A 17,584-nucleotide genomic window follows, 5' to 3' on the forward strand; every position below is an offset into this window, starting at 1 on the left:
ACTACGTCTCCAGCTTTGCATTTCCCAACTTAAACATCCATTCATAACCGACCCTTTTAGAGTAGGTTAACATCATTTATATAATGAATCTTCAAGATAAAAACATTCAACTTGCAAACTTTCAGAGATAAGCAAGAAATAATTACTTTTTAAAAAGTATTTCATTAGTCAGATAGCTGTTGGATTTCTTGATATGTAGGCTAGCTCACTTGTCTTAGGCAGTTGAGGGTTCTGATCTTGATGCCTAGTTAATCATGTCAGACTACAGAACCCAGTCTTGGAACGCATCTCGTTCACATGTAGGGGACTTCCAGATATCAACTATTCAGATGAAATAATAAAGGTAATATATGAATTAAACCTATACAAAGTAGGTTTAGTCTTTTATTTATACAGTATTTTTCCTAACATTTGGTCGATTATGAGTGGATGGATGTAAGTCAAAAAGTCCGCTATCACTTTCTTGACTTCATTATAAAAGAAAAATTAAATATGAATTGATTAGCCTTGATAAAAGTCAAGTTTCAGCATTAAAATAAAAGGGTGAAATGCCTCAGGAGTCGAGGTGTACATAAAAGTTACTTTCCTCAAAATCAACTCTACTTATTTGCTTTAAGAAGACAGACTAAACCTGTCATCATCATCCATTAATGCTAGTTGCTATGACTTTAAAAACTTTTGTCAATGTAAAATCTTGCATATGCTAGATCATCTACGGATAGTTTGACAGGAATAGATTAAGGCTGATTACATATAAAGGAATTTTATGGTGGTAGTGAAACCAAAAACTTTTACTGAAGAGAATCTATATCAGTGTCAGCAGCCCATCAGGTTACTGGAATAGTAGTGCTAGCTTTGTGGGAAAGGAGAAAAAGATTAAAGCTCATGCATTTTATTCCATGGTTCTTATGAACTGACCATTTATTTGTAGGTTTGAAAATTTATTTGCACTCCAGGGCTTCAGGAGGCCACTCAATATCATGTTACAACTGTAGGAAATACCTGTAATTGCAATGGCATTATGAAGAGAAAATTGAAAGGCTGGACAGCAACACCAAAACTGATGTAAAAGTAAAAGGCTTTAAAGCTGGTGCAGTTATGTGGTGATAGGCTTATGCTGAGTGGTCTGAAATGCATTAAAACATCAAAAGACTACATGTAATTGGTGTGAAATTAAAGTACATATAATTACCTGTAATTCTCGTCATATTTCTCAAATTATCTTTGCTCTGCCATGGCTTGTTTCATTCACAAATAAACAATTATCTCCTCGCTCCTGTTTTCTTACTAATGGTACATGGATGAGCTACTGTACGTACGACAACCATATGGGTCATTATTTTGGTTGCACAGCATATATTGAACATAGTGTTTTGAATATATGTACCGAAATAGATGAATTTGCATCAAATTTCAAAATAGATTAAACTCCTTTATGGGAAACATATTGTTACGATAGTCATGCTGGAACTGAAGCAAAGGTGGAAAAAATGGCTCTTGTTAAACAACTTGTGCAGATATATTTGGAAGCTCTTAATTGGTTAAAAAAGTTGGGTATGGATTATGTCATACACAAGACATATCAACTGGCAAAAACAAATGCAAACAATTCATGCAAAGTAACCCAACATCAGTCTCACAAAAGTAAATAATGGACTGCGGCTTAGAAGATGTTCACGTTTTAGTTTTCCAGTGTGCAAGTTATTATGCCCAGTCCCCATTAATCATACTGAAAAAAATGCCAAAATACCTAACATCCATTAATTTCAGTTTTGCTATAGATTAAAGATGCTCCGAAGAGATATGAACGTTGCCATGCATTGCGGCTCCTGATCAGAATCTGTTCTTTTGCAATGCATTGTTGGTAGGCGAATCAGACCTATTTTTTTTTCTTTTTCATATTGAGTTATCTGAATAGATCTATAGTAAATTCCTCACCATATCATTCACATATCGCGCCCTCAGTACATCGCGGATTATTAGGTACAGTACATCGGTTGAAAATTTTTACCACAGGTTTCTGCAGGCGGATATGTTTTATATTTTTTCTGGTTTTGATTTATTGTGAAAAATAATGAATTAGGACAAATAATAAGTAAATCAATAAAAAGAAATGCACTAGAGTATTACATTATATAACATTAATCCCTTCTACTGAACCCTACATCCCGAAAATTTTTTGGTTTTTTCATAAGTAAAGTACAGTGATACCTCTTGATATGAAAGTTTCTGTATACGAAAAATTCATGATACGATGGAATAAAAGAAAATGGTTTGTATCTAAGAAAGCTTAGTGGGTTGTATATTATGAAACACACTACTGTATTATTTTTTTATTCTATATCCTCTGTGCCCCCCAAAAATGCTTTAATCCGTTATCTTTTTTACAGAAATTGACAGCAGCCCCCTACACACAGTAGGGAGTGAGGATTAGGAACTTAGAGTATTCATCAAGTACTGTACATAAAAATTATGAATAAGGTTGATGGTCTGTTACTATGGTGTTAGTGGTCTATGATGCTGCTCTGTACTCATATTTTTGGGCTCAAGCCATGGCGTCCTGATGGAAGGATCCTATTTGGTAGCTTCCTTGGGTAATCACTACTAGGATTTTCCCAGAGAATTAAACCACAGGTTATCACAGAATTCTAACTTCTGGAGCGAGTATCCTAAGGGTTTCCCCTTAAGACATCGTGTATCAACAGGGGACACGCATGTATTAACGTGCCACATAGCTATCTACACCCCATATAGAGTTAACGCTTCAATATGGCGGACAGAGAGCGGCTGGGAGCTGAGCCGCAGCCAATCTAGATGTGGCGATATCGGTACTCGCGATGTAAACAGACGGACGCCATTGCTTTTGATGACGTCACGTCCGTCCTCATCCTTTTGCTAGTAGCTCGCTCGATTGGACGTATTTTTCCCTTTGTGCGACTTTATCTGCTTGCATCCTCGCCATGTCTCAACCTTCAGCTTCACCTTCTTCTGGAAAGTTGAGTACAAAGGTTAAAGTACTGTTTAAATAAGCTCTGACCGTAAAGTAAATCTTACTTTTCGAGATATTTGCATAATTGTGGCAGAGCTTTGCCAGACCGGTCAGCGCCATTTTATGACACTGCTGTTGCTTGCATGCCTTATTTAGTTAGCCGCAACAGCCTTACCGGTATATAAATTACTAATCAGCGCTATTAGTTATTTAGTCTTCATAGCTAGGAACTTTATATCGTGTTTTTGACGCATTAGTTAGGGTCTTCGCTGACCCCATACCAGTAGGCTTTGATTAGCCCCTAGGCCAGTGAGCCTATACCAGTGTTAATGCATGATATTTCAGTGATCCTAGTGTTAGTTATGAAGATTTTGGCATTATTTTACAATACCATTGACAGTGATGCAAGTGTTTTTCGCCTTCAGGGACCATATAGGGGGTAGGTTATCTTGAGTGCCTTGCTAACCTAACCTTATGATAGGACCCCTATATGCTCTCTTCATCCCTAGCCGTAGGGCTTCCCTCTGGTAATCTTGTACCCTATTACATGTGATAGGACAAGACTCCTCAGAGTACTGTATCGCCTCCCCACCTAAGGGAATGACCCCTCCCTTAGTGTTGCGGACCTTAAAGGTAGGATCACCTCCTTTAAGCTGAATCGGTCCTTGACCTTTTCCTTGCGATACGTCTTCTCCCTTCCTTGATTAGGGTCTAACAACCCTAATCCAGGTTAGGTTGGGAGGGCTGGTTTATGTACCTTGCTGAAATATACGCGTGCACCGTTTTTCAGTTGGTCCACCTACTATAGGTTAGGGTGAGCATCTCCCTTCCTAGGTGGCCACTCTGGTGCATAACCCATCCTTTCTTATAAGAAGACCCTTTCCCCCCCCAACCTATCTCTTGCCTAGCCTAACCTACCAGTAGGTTAGGCTTCATATGTCCCCTGTCCTACACTCCACCCTAGGCTGGAGTGCTGGACCCCGTGGTGCTCCCAGTGTTGTCCGCTCTGATACATAGACCCTCCCTAGTGCTATGGAGTCAGTTATCATTTGGTCGACATGAAGAGTCTCCACCCCTTCTTTGGGTTCACCCTGTCCTCTCTTGGACTGCCTTAGCCCCCGGCCATTGCGGCCCCTGCTTAGGATGATAGATTCACCTCTATCATGGTGGTACCTTTTCCAGAGGTGTCTTGACTAGGCTAGTACAGCCTTGCCATCCCACCTCCATCTTTGGTGCTTGTCCCTTGCCGCCTCTACCCCGGCATTACCGCCGCTACGGGTGACTTCCTTATCCTTGCCGCCTTCCCCCGAGTGCCGGGGGATCGCCGCCGGCTTACCGCCGTGGCCTCTCCATTCCCTCATAGCCTCGGCACACTGCCGACCCCTCCCGGAGTGCCGGCACTAGCAGCCGGCCCCCGGCCCCGGCTATGCTCCTTTATCCTTACCCCTGTCACCCTCCGACTGCCTTCGGCTGCCGCCACCCTGGCTTCTTTTGACCATAGAATGATCATTCTTGAATGCCAGAAACTCTGCTCGAGCGGCTTCCGGCGTGCCGGGGGTATGCCGGACCCGTCCGGAGGCGGCAAGATGCCTTGCACCCCTTCTCTCAGCTATCTTTACTAGCGATAGCTCCTAAAAACCGCACCTAGACGGCTTGTTAACGCAGACAAACTGGTACGGAATCGTACATTTTGTTCAGTTTTCACTCTGTCTTCTTGCGTGTTTCATCTTTCCAGCACGCTACGTGTAATTGGCACGTCTGGTTGCCGGAACCTTACTAGGATCTCATGATCCCCAGACTTTCTTGATAAGATTTCAAGCCTAGTCTATAATATGGTTATTCTAGATGGAATTCCCATTATCAAGACACCTTCCATGGAGGTCTACGGCCACCTGGGACTGTCCGATGCTACGGCAACCAGCCGGGCGGGTTACACGAGGCATGCGTCTGTCTCCTTTCACCCACCCTTCTGTGCATCACAATTAATTTAAGTTAATATTAACTTGTTAATAATTAACTTTATATACGAGCCATATTATGACTCTACAATACTCATCGTCTCTTTCTTTTACAGGAGGAGTACGTCATGTGTGACCACGACTTCTGCGCGATCCGTCGGCCACACTTCTATGGACACACGGCGTGTAGGACACACGCCCCTTGTGCTCACAAGAGAGGGGATCTCAAGTACTGGGGCCCCACCACCTGTTCGGTCTGCCAAGAATGCTTACAGAAAGCATTCTATGATTCTCCCTCAGCGGAGATTCGGGACACTGCTCGGGACAACCTACGCAAGTGGGTACGTGGCTTTCAGAAGAACGCCACTGGACCATACCTAGCCACAGAAGAAATGAGGTCTTTGCTGTTCCCAAAGGCCTCTCCAGACTCAGTGGTCCCAGTCGAACAGATCCCCGTAGTCCAGATTACAGTGGAACCTGATGTTGTCATGGCTCAGTCCATGAATGATTGTCACCTGGATTCAGAACATGATGAACGCATGTCAGAGATCTCGGAGGACACCGAGAAAACCCTTATGGCCCAGGGTGAAGGGGAGGATGATGAAGAAGAGGACCGGGTAGTGTATACCGAGTCCGATAAGGAGGATGCCCCTCCCTCCATCCCCCCTCCTACTCCTACACCGACGGAAGTGTCTCTCCCGTCTACGTCCTCCACCACGACTCCTCTACCTACGGCACAGGATATGATTCGGCTCATTGAATCCGTGATGGAGCAGAAGCTCCAAGAAACTCACCAGATCATTCGGTCGATGGGAGGTTCCAAGGAATCTCGCAAAATCTCCATCAAGGACCTCCCCGCATGCTCGAGCGACAATCCGTGGCGATTCGCCGAGCATATGGTCATCGCTGACGACAAGATCTTCGTCAGCGATAAGATCGGTTCCATACCCCTGGAAGAAGTGGAGTTCTTCCCCCGCTTTGAGGCGTATCCGGACTGTTACGTCCGTCTACGTTCAGAACCATCCCCAAAGGAAGAGACCGAACCGAAGGAGAAAATAGTGTTCGATCTCTCGAAGGCCCAGGCTATGCTTGCCAAAGCGCTTAAGAGCAGAGGCTTTACCTGCTCTGGACTTCCGGCTCTGAGCAAGAAGTACCCCACTTACGTTGCGCCCGATGAAGTGGTGATACCCTTCACGGAAAAGGCCTTCGCTGCCTGCTTTAAGGCTGTAGAAGAAGGGAAATCCTGCCCTGCATTGGAGGAATGCAGACCTTTCTCCGCAGTCACCCCGCCCGACACCAAACACTGGAAGGATGTGCAACACACCTTCGTGGTGGGCAAACTAGATCCTGACGTTGCTGGACGTCAGTTTAATGAGGACCTCCCCAAGCTAAACGATCACCTCCTTCGTAGGGAACAGGAAACGAAGGAGAGGCTGGCAGCATCTCTCACTCTCCAGGTCCAGATGGACGTAATGGCTGGCGACACCAGAGTCCCTGACCATTACATGGTCCTTGCCAAATCTCATATGGCAACCTTAGTCAAGGATCTGTACCACTTCATGCGAGCTCGTAGAGCCTGCAGAGAATTCGTGTTCTCCAGTGCCACTGTCAGACACGAACCCCGGAAACTGATTTCCTCCAACATCTGGGGCAAGTACCTCTTCCCGTCTGATCTAGTGAAAGAGATCACAGACAAGGCTGCATCTGAGAACAGGAACCTTCTCAACAAATGGGGCATGTCTAGGAAGAGAAAGCCCTCTCAGGATGACGGTCCTCAGCCTAAGAGGAAGCAGTCAAAGCATAGACCCCAGCAACGTCAGCACAGACGTCAGTTTCCGGCACCCGCTACTCCCCAAGTGGCCGCTCAGCCGCCACAGACCTTTCAATTGGTCCCACAGCCGGTTTTGTCCTCATCACCGGCCTTCAACCCCGCCTTCGAGCAGCACTCCACTACCTTTCGTCCCAAAGGTAGAAGCTCAGGCAAGGGTTCCGGCAGAGATTCCTCTCGCCGGCCCTCCAGAGGCAGAGGAGGACAGGGAGCTAGCGGCCGAGGCAGCAAGTCCTCGGGACCCCAGAAGCAATGAAGTGCTTCCGGTGGGAGGAAGACTCCGCCACTTCCAGGATCGTTGGACCTTCGACTCCTGGGCACACAGCATCATCAAGAAAGGTCTGGGCTGGAGCTGGGCGCAACCACCCCCAACCTTCCAGCAATTCTTCCAACGTTCAACCCCCCTCCTGGAAGAATATGTGCTAGACCTCTTGAACAAGAAGGTGATAAGAAGGGTGAAGTCCACAAGGTTCCAAGGGAGACTGTTTTGTGTCCCCAAGAAAGACTCAGACAGACTCAGAGTCATTCTGGACTTATCCCCCCTCAACGTATTCATATCGAACAACAAGTTCAAGATGCTGACTCTTCAACAGATCAGAACCCTCCTGCCTCGAGGGTCTTTCACGGTCTCGATAGACCTGGCGGACGCATACTGGCACATACCAATGAACCATTACGCTTCCTCCTACCTAGGATTCCGACTCCAACGGAAAAGCTATGCCTTCCGGGCCATGCCCTTCGGACTCAACGTGGCCCCTCGGATATTCACAAAGCTAGCGGACGCAGTAGTACAACAGCTCCGCATCCGAAACGTCCAGGTGATGGCCTACCTCGACGACTGGCTAGTGTGGGCGCCCTCGCCCGAGGATTGTATAGAATCCTGCAGAAAAGTTACCCAGTTTCTCGAACACCTGGGATTCCAGATAAACGCGAAAAAGTCTCGCCTATCTCCAGCTCAGAAGTTCCAATGGTTAGGCATCCACTGGAATCTTCAGTCACACCGCCTTTCCATTCCAGCAAAGAAAAGGAAGGAAATAGCAGGGTCTGTCAAGCGACTGTTAAAATCCAAACGGATCTCAAGACGCCAGCAGGAACAAGTTCTAGGCTCTCTACAGTTCGCCTCGATCACAAACCCAGTGCTTCGTGCACAGCTAAAGGATGCAGCGGGAGTCTGGAGACGTTCCGCATCCATCGCTCGAAGAGACCTCAAGAGACGGCTCCCAAGCAGACTTCGACTTCTTCTAAAGCCGTGGTCAGAAGCGAGGGCCCTAAAAAGGTCCCTTCCTCTCCAACACCCACCTCCATCTCTCAACATCCATACGGACGCTTCGTTGGAGGGTTGGGGAGGTCACTCCCACCAAAAACAGGCTCAAGGCACTTGGTCTCCCCTATTCAAGACGTTTCACATCAACATCTTGGAGGCCATGGCGGTTCTTCTGACGCTGAAGAAACTCTCCCCGCCCCCGTCGATACACATTCGCCTGACCCTGGACAGCTCTGTGGTAGTGCGTTGTCTCAATCGCCAGGGCTCAAGATCGCCCAAGATAAATCAGGTGCTCCTGACAATCTTCCGTCTGGCAGAAAGGAAGAAATGGCACCTGTCTGCAGTTCACCTACAAGGATTCCGCAATGTGACAGCGGACGCTCTATCTCGGACAAACCCGATAGAGTCGGAATGGTCTCTAGACGCAAGATCATTCTCCTTCATCTCTCACCGAGTCCCAGAACTCCAGATCGACCTCTTCGCAACGAGCGACAACCATCAACTTCCTCGATATGTAGCCCCGTACGAGGACCCCAAAGCGGAAGCGGTGGACGCCATGACCTTGGATTGGAACAGATGGGCCAAGATTTACCTGTTCCCTCCCACCAATCTTCTGCTGAAAGTCCTCTCCAAATTGAGAACCTTCAAAGGGACAGCAGCTCTAGTGGCTCCCAAGTGGCCCCGCAGCAACTGGTACCCCTTGATCCTGGAGATGCAGCCAACGCTGATCCCCCTCCCGGACCCAGTTCTCTCCCAGCAAATACAGAAGTCGACTGTCTTCGCTTCATCATCGAAAATCAAGGACCTTCATCTCATGATTTTCTCACCCTAGCCGCTAAGAAAAGGTTTGGGATTTCGAAGGAGAGTCTAGACTTCCTCGAGGAATACAAGACCGAATCCACGAGAAGGCAATACGAATCGTCTTGGAGGAAATGGGTCTCCTTCGTCAAGGCAAAGAACCCCTCGAAAATCACCATAGATTTTTGCATGTCCTTCTTCATTCACCTTCATGGACAAGGCTTGGCAGCCAACACGATTTCTACTTGCAAATCGGCCTTGACTAGACCTTTGTCATACGCCTTCCAAATAGATCTGTCTAGCGACATCTTCAACAAACTACCGAAGGCCTGTGCCCGTTTACGACCGGCACCCCCTCCGAAACCAATCACTTGGTCTCTAGACAAAGTTCTCCACTTCGCCTCCAACTTGGACAATGATTCATGCCCTCTTAAGGCCCTGACTCAGAAAGTTATATTTCTCTTCGCTCTAGCTTCGGGAGCCCGAGTCAGCGAAATAGTGGCACTATCTAGAGAAGAGGGACATATCGTTTTCAATGATTCAGGAGACCTCTCCCTCTTCCCTGATCCGACGTTTCTCGCAAAGAACGAATTACCTACCAAACGATGGGGCCCGTGGAGGATATGCCCCTTGAAGGAAGATGCCTCTCTATGTCCAGTAGAGAGCCTTAAGGTCTATCTTCATAGAACTTCAAACTTTGGTGGAGGCCAACTCTTCAAAGGAGAAACATCGGGCAGCGACCTGTCACTGAAACAATTGAGAGCTAAAATCACCTACTTCATTCGCAGAGCGGATCCAGACAGTACACCCGCTGGTCATGATCCTAGGAAAGTCGCTTCGTCTCTGAATTTCTTTCAGAGTATGGATTTCGAAAGTCTCAAGAACTATACAGGCTGGAAATCCTCGCGTGTTTTCTTTAAACATTATGCGAAACAAGTGCACGAAGTGAAACATTTTGTGGTAGCCGCAGGTAGTGTTATGAAACCTGCTCTGAACTCTGCTTAGAACAGTGAGTTATTAGGGACTCTAACTCGTCGGGTGCCTATGTTGACCCTCAAGTGATACGTAGTGAAGCAGAAACCACCTTGTGCTTTCTTTAACTGTTCTTACCTCAGGTGAAATGTCATAGTAGATTACCACATGAGTGCTACATGCCACGTGCATGACGTGTGTTACATAAAGACTAACGTTCCGTAGAACGAGTGCCTACTAATACTTGATTCTTCCCTTTCAGACTCAAGAGCACGCCTTTATGACTATGTACATTTTTATCAATGTAAATGTTTTTTACTATTTATTGCATGACATGTATTGATTTACCTGCAATTGTGCGTCTCCCTTGCTCCTTTCTTACTATGAAATATACTAATTGTCATAGTTTTATTACCCTTTATTCTTGGTTAAGGAAAATGCCAGGATTTACTCCGGGCATTTATTTATATAGAGCAAGTAAGTTTCCTTAGCGAATACTTACTCAGTTATGAAGATGAGTCAACTCCATGCACGAAGTGTACAACCACCACTTCTTCAAGTTTGTTTCGACGCGAATACCAAATCGCTCTGACTTATCTTCTGGATCTCATTGTTCCTCCAGCCTATATGAATAGCCTTCCCATGACCACTTTGATCTCAGCATAGCCCGTGGGGACTTCCATGCCAGGGGGGCAGGAAGGCAACTGCCTCACGGTAGCTCTAGTATAGACCACTATGCTTTCGGCTCAATGTTTTAGCACTCACTTATAAAGGGGAAAAAGTCTACCACGATACACTAATTCTCTGGTACTCTTCCATCAGGACGCCATGGCTTGAGCCCAAAAAACGGATTTTGAGCGAAGCGAAAAATCTATTTTTGGGTGAGATAGCCATGGCGTCCTGATGGACCCGCCCTGTCTGTTATCAGGTCCCGCCCTGCGCCGCTGTATCATGGTGATGAGCGAGCTCCAGACTTACGGATGAGGACGGACGTGACGTCATCAAAAGCAATGGCGTCCGTCTGTTTACATCGCGAGTACCGATATCGCCACATCTAGATTGGCTGCGGCTCAGCTCCCAGCCGCTCTCTGTCCGCCATATTGAAGCGTTAACTCTATATGGGGTGTAGATAGCTATGTGGCACGTTAATACATGCGTGTCCCCTGTTGATACACGATGTCTTAAGGGGAAACCCTTAGGATACTCGCTCCAGAAGTTAGAATTCTGTGATAACCTGTGGTTTAATTCTCTGGGAAAATCCTAGTAGTGATTACCCAAGGAAGCTACCAAATAGGATCCTTCCATCAGGACGCCATGGCTATCTCACCCAAAAATAGATTTTTCGCTTCGCTCAAAATCCGTTTATCTTGCCTGTGAACTGTAAGTCCCATCAAGTGTTTGACTGAATAACACAAAACAAATGTATTATAAGGCCATTGTTGATTGCTCGTGTTGGGCAGTCAACGCCGTAAAGTTAATGAATATTTTGTTTCGATGTGCGAAGTAACGAGGAAGAATCTCGTTATATGAGTGTGTGTCATAAACATTAATAGTTCACAGAAGCTATTGAAATCGAATGGGACTGTGTTCGAGTTTAAACTCGGAATTGTTCCAGAATTATGAAAACCCCTTCCAAGGAGAGGTTTAGGCACTACTGGTGGTGGACCAAAAAGTTTTTGATGACACAGAATCTTATTATAATGCAGGTTTACAATTGGAGATTTTCAGACATTGCTAGTGTTGTATGCGGCCATACTGTTCAGAATTTAGGAATGTTTAAGTGACTTTGCAGCCTGATTGTGGATGGGAGATTGATGAGGATAGTATTGATTTAGGGAAAATTATTGCAGTACATTATTTTTCAGAGTTATATGTTCTTTATAGATGGTTCATTAGATAGTAAGTGTTCAAGTTCATTACTGGTCATTGCAGATGTCATAAAACCATAGTGTTGCAGGGGTCTCCTATAAGCTTAGTTCTGTAGTAATGTTTCTTTTGTTTTGGAGGCTGACTATGTTGAGAATCCTAATATTTCTAAATTTTTCAAATCCTCAGGTTCTGCAGTTGTGGTTTTGTTAGCATTTTAAAGTTCCTTTTTGTAACTGTGTAGTGATATATCTTGCATGTAACTTAGAATTTTTCTCTTGTACAATATGCAGTAAGACTATTCTGAAGTGTTCATTTCTTTTGTTTACCTTGTTTTTTTGTGAGGCTGGAGTGTAAAGGGATACTAATTTTGCCTTTAATTGATTATTTTAATTGACAAAACAATGTTAATGTATTCCTAACAATTTTTTGTTTCATTTACAAATAAATATTTTTTGTTTTTATGAAGACTGAAATTCATTCCAGTTCCTTACATCACTGTGTCCCTTTTTCAGCCACTGTTTTTTAATCTTTCTAATAAACGGATTTTGAGCGAAGCGAAAAATCTATTTTTGGGTGAGATAGCCATGGCGTCCTGATGGAAGGTTCCTTTTTGGTAGCTTCCTTGGGTATAAAACTACTAAGATATTCCCAGAGAATTTAACCACAGGTTATCACAGAATTCTAACTTCTGGAGCGAGTATCCCAAAGGTTTCCCTTTAAGACATCGTATATCAACAGGGGACGCATGTCTGAACGCGCCACATAGCTATCTTCACCCCGAACAGAGTTAATGCTTCGGTGTGTAAGGGTTGAGAATAGCTGGGAGCCGCTCCACAGCCAATCTCACTCGTGGCTACTACTGATACTCGAGACGTAAACAAACGGGCGCCATTGCTCAAATGACGTCACGCCCGTCTTCATCCTGAAGCCAGTTGCTTGCCCATCACCATGATACAGTAGAACAGGGTGGGATCTAAAACTGGACGAAGTAGCAGGGAGGGTCCATCAGGACGCCATGGCTATCTCACCCAAAAATAGATTTTTCGCTTCGCTCAAAATCCGTTTTTTGGGCTCAAGCCATGGCGTCCTGATGGAAGAATACCAGAGAATCAATGTATCGTGGTAGATTTTCCCCTAATAGTAAGTGCCAAGGCATTGACAAAACAGCATAGTAATCTTTGATAAAGGACCATAGGGAAGAAGCATCCTGCCCCCCTTGGCAGTGAAGTTCCCATGGGCCATGCCGACGTCAAAGTGGTATTGAAGGGCTATTCATCCTGATAGAAGAACTTGAAGAACTTGGAGATGAAGCCGAATGTTTGGTATTTGTATAGGAACATTCTGAAAATTAGACCAGTGGTGGTTGGGCACTGTGTATTGAGAGTGATGGTTCATCTCCCGGGTATTAAAAGTAAGTATTCGTGTTGGAACCTTACATAATCAGAGTGAATATAAATTAAGAGTTAGCATCTTAATTTCTTCATAACCATAAGGAAAAGGGGGGATAATAAAACTATGACAGGCATGTATTTCATAGTAAGTAGGAGCTGATTGAGACGCACAGGTAATAAAATAGAAATTTTATTTCACAAATGCAGAAATTAAATAATTTACAGCAATAAGTAAAGTTCATTTACAGTAATTATAATGTACATAGTAATAAAGACTTGCTCTTGAATCTGAAAAGGAATTTCAAGTTTATTAGTAGGCACTCGTTCTCGAGGAACGCAAGTCTTTGATTAAAAAACACATCATGCTCAGGGCATGCGGCACTTGTGTGACAACTATGACATTTCACCTGGGATAAGAACAGTTATAAAAGCACTAAGTGTTTTCGACATCACTATGAATCGCTCGAGGGTCAACATAGGCACCCGAAGAGTTAGAGTCCCAAGTAACTCACTGTTCTACGCAGAGTTAGGTGCAGGTTTCATAACACTACCTGCGGCTACCACAAAATGTTTGACTTCGTGCACTTGTTTCGCATAATGTTTAAAGAAAACTCGCGAGGACTTCCAACCCGTGAAGTTTTTAAGGCTTTCAAAGTCCATACTCTGAAAGAAATTCAGAGATGATGCCACTTTTCTAGGATCATGACCAGCGGGTGTACTGTTAGGATCCGCTCTGCGAATGAAGTAGGTGATTTTCGCTCTTAATTGTTTCAGTGACAGGTCGCTGCCCGATGTTTCTCCTTTGAAGAGTTGGCCTCCACCAAAGTTTGAAGTTCTGCGAAGATAGACCTTGAGGCTCTCTACTGGACATAGAGAGGCATCCTCCTTCAGGGGGCATATTCTCCAAGGGCCCCATCTTTTGGTGGGTAATTCATTTTTGGCGAGAAACGTCGGATCAGGGGAGAGGGTAACTTCTCCTGTATCGGTAAACAGGATGTGTCCATCCTCTCTTGATAATGCCACTATTTCGCTGACTCGAGCTCCTGAAGCGAGAGCAAAGAGAAATATAACTTTCTGAGTCAGATCCTTGAGAGGGCATGAATCATTGTCCAAGTTGGAGGCGAAATGGAGCACCTTGTCTAGTGACCAGGAGATCGGTTTCGGTGGGGGTGCTGGGCGTAGGCGAGCACATGCTTTCGGTAGTTTGTTGATGTCGCTGGACAGATCAATTTGGAAAGCATATAGAATTGGTCTGGTCAAGGCCGATTTGCAGGTTGATATCGTATTGGCTGCTAATCCCTGTCCATGAAGGTGAATAAAGGACATGCAGAAATCAATCGTGATTTCTTTAGGATTTTTTGTCTTGACGAAGGAGACCCATTTCCTCCAGGATGATTCATATTGCCGTCTTGTGGATTCGGTCTTGTATTCCTCTAGGAAGTCCAGACTTTTCTTCGAGATCCCAAACCTCTTCTTTGCGGCTAGGGAGAGAAAATCATGAGATGAAGGTCCTTGATTTTCGATGATGAAGCGAAGACAGTCGACTTCTGTACTTGTTGAGAGAGAACTGGGCCCGGGAGAGGGATCAGCTTGGGCTGCAGCTCCAGGACCAGGGGGTACCAGTTGCTCCGAGGCCACTTGGGAGCCACTAGGGCCGCTGTCCCTTTGAAGGTTCTCAGTTTGGAGAGGACTTTCAACAGAAGGTTGGTGGGGGGGAACAGGTAGATCTTGGACCATCTGTTCCAATCCAGTGACATGGCATCCACTGCTTCTGCTTTGGGGTCCTCGTACGGGGCCACATACCGAGGAAGTTGATTGTTGTCGCTCGTTGCAAAGAGATCTATCTGAAGTTCTGGGACTTGGTGAGAGATGAAGGAGAACGATCTTGCGTCTAGAGACCATTCCGACTCTATCGGGTTTGTCCGAGATAGAGCATCCACTGTCACGTTGCGGAATCCTTGTAGGTGAACTGCAGACAGGTGCCACTTCTTCTTCTCTGCCAGACGGAAGATTGGGAGAAGCACCTGATTTATCTGGGGCGATCTTGAGCCTTGGCGATTGAGACAACGAACTACCACCGAGTTGTCTAGGGTTAGACGGATGTGGATCGAGGGCGGCGGGGATAACTTCTTTAGGGTTAGAAGGACCGCCATGGCCTCCAAGATGTTTATGTGGAACGTCTTGAACAGGGGAGACCAGGTGCCTTGAGCCTGTTTTTGGTGGGAGTGACCTCCCCAACCCTCCAGCGAAGCGTCCGTGTGGATGTTGAGTGATGGAGGAGGGTGTTGGAGAGGAATGGACCTTTTCAGGGCCTTTGCTTCTGACCACGGCTTTAGGAGAAGTCGCAGTCTGTTTGGAAGCCGTCTCTTGAGGTCTCTTCGAGCGATGGATGCCGAACATCTCCAGACTCCCGCGGCATCCTTTAGCTGTGCGCGAAGCACTGGGTTTGTCACTGAGGCGAACTGTAGAGAGCCTAGAACTCGTTCCTGCTGGCGTCTTGAAATGCGTTTGGATTTCAGCAGTCGCTTGACAGACCCTGCTATTTCCTTCCTTTTCTTCTGGGGGATGGAAAGGCGGTGTGACTGAAGGTTCCAGTGGATTCCCAACCACTGGAACTTCTGAGCTGGAGAGAGGCGAGATTTTTTCTCGTTGATCTTGAATCCCAGGTGTTCTAGGTACTGGGTGACTTTGTTGCAAGATTTTACACAATCTTCGGGCGATGGAGCCCAGACTAGCCAGTCGTCGAGGTAGGCCATCACCTGGACGTTTCGTAGGCGGAGCTGTTGTACTATGGAATCCGCCAGTTTTGTGAAGATCCGAGGGGCCACGTTGAGGCCGAAGGGCATGGCCCGGAAGGCGTAGCTTTTCCTTTGGAGTCGAAATCCTAGGTAGGAGGAAGCGTGATGGTTCATTGGAACGTGCCAGTAGGCATCCGCCAGGTCTATGGAGACCGTGTAGGAACCTCGAGGCAGAAGGGTCCTTATCTGTTGAAGAGTCAGCATCTTGAACTTGTCGTTCGCTATGAACTTGTTGAGGGGGGATAAGTCCAGAATGACTCTGAGTTTGTCTGAGTCTTTCTTGGGGACACAAAACAGTCTCCCTTGGAACCTGGTGGACTTTACCTTCCTTATCACCTTCTTGTTCAAGAGGTCTAGGACATATTCTTCCAGAAGAGGGGTTGATTGTTGGAAGAATTGCTGGAAGATTGGGGGTGGTTGAGTCCAACTCCAGCCTAGACCCTTCTTGACGATGCTGTGTGCCCAGGGATCGAAGGTCCAACGATCCTGGAATTGGCGGAGTCTTCCTCCCACCGGAAGCACTTCATTGCTTCTGGTGTCCCGAGGGCTTGCTGCCTCGGCCGCTAGCTCCCTTTCCTCCTCTGCCTCTGGAGGGACGGCGAGAAGCGTCTTTGCTTGCACCTCTGTATGAGCCTCTACCTTTGGGACGAAAGGTAGTTGACTGTTGCTCGAAAGCAGGGGTGAAGACCGGTGACTGTGACAACACCGGTTGGGGGACCAATTGAAAGGTCTGTTGTGGTTGGGCAACCACTTGGGAGGTAGCGGGTCCCGGAAACTGACGTCTTTGTTGACGTTGCTGGGGTTTCTGTTTTTGGGATTTCCTCTTAGGTTGAGGTCCGTCGTCCTGAGAGGGTTTCTTTTTCCTGGACATGCCCCACTTGTGGAGAAGGTTCCTATTCTCCGTGGCGGCTCTGTCGGTGATTTCCTTCACGAGGTCAGAAGGAAAGAGGTGTTTACCCCAGATGTTGGAGGAAATCAGCCTCCGGGGTTCGTGTTTCACGGTGGCACCTGCAAACACGAATTCACGACAGGCTCTCCGAGCCTTTATGAAGTGGTACAAGTCCTTCATCACGGTCATCAGGTGGGATTTGGAGAGTACCATGTAGTGGTCTGGTACTCTGGTGTCACAGGCCATAATTTCAAGTTGGACTTGATGAGATAAGGATGCTGCGAGCCTCTCCTTCGTATCTTGTTCCCGACGAAGGAGGTGATCGTTGAGCTTAGGGAGGTCTTCATTAAACTGACGTCCGGCGACGTCAGGATCTAGCTTTCCCACGACGAAAGTATGCTGGACATCCTTCCAGTGTCAAGCGTCAGGGGGAGTTACTATGGAGAAGGGTCTGCACTCCTCCAGTGCAGGGCAGGCTTTCCCCTCTTCCGCAGCTTTAAGGCACGCAGCTAAGGCCTTTTCCAGGAATGGAAGAATCGCACTTTCAGGTGCGACATAAGTAGGGTGCTTCTTGCTCAGGGCCGGAAGCTTAGAGCAGGTAAAGCCCCTACTCTTGAATGTGGTGGCTAGCATAGCCTGGGCCTTTGCGAGATCGAACACTATCTCTTCCTTCGGTTCGGTCTCTTCCTTCGAGGCAGGTTCAGAACGCAGACGGACGTAACAGTCCGGGTAGGCCTCAAAGTTTGGGAAGAACTCCACGTCTTCCAAGGGGACCGTGCCGATCTTATCACTGACGAAGATCCTGCCGGTCGCGATAACCATATGCTC

General features: G+C 46.4%; 1 protein-coding gene across 2 annotated transcripts in view; it reads right to left on the reverse strand.

Moving 5' to 3' along the window:
- LOC137658637 (uncharacterized) overlaps nucleotides 1–17,584 on the reverse strand; it is a 156,914-nt gene that overhangs the window by 11,070 nt on the left and 128,260 nt on the right. The window contains exon 1 of one of the 2 annotated variants that reach the window (XM_068393570.1): nucleotides 147–278. The exons of the other annotated variant lie outside the window; for it this stretch is intronic. Within the exon in view, the coding sequence (XP_068249671.1) occupies nucleotides 147–165 (19 nt within the window). The 5' untranslated portion in view covers nucleotides 166–278. Of the gene's footprint in view, nucleotides 1–146; nucleotides 279–17,584 lie in introns of those variants that run through there. 2 annotated transcript variants of the gene reach the window in all.

The sequence above is a fragment of the Palaemon carinicauda genome, chromosome 19 (assembly GCF_036898095.1).
Source record: "Palaemon carinicauda isolate YSFRI2023 chromosome 19, ASM3689809v2, whole genome shotgun sequence".
NCBI classification, from domain to species: domain Eukaryota; kingdom Metazoa; phylum Arthropoda; class Malacostraca; order Decapoda; family Palaemonidae; genus Palaemon; species Palaemon carinicauda.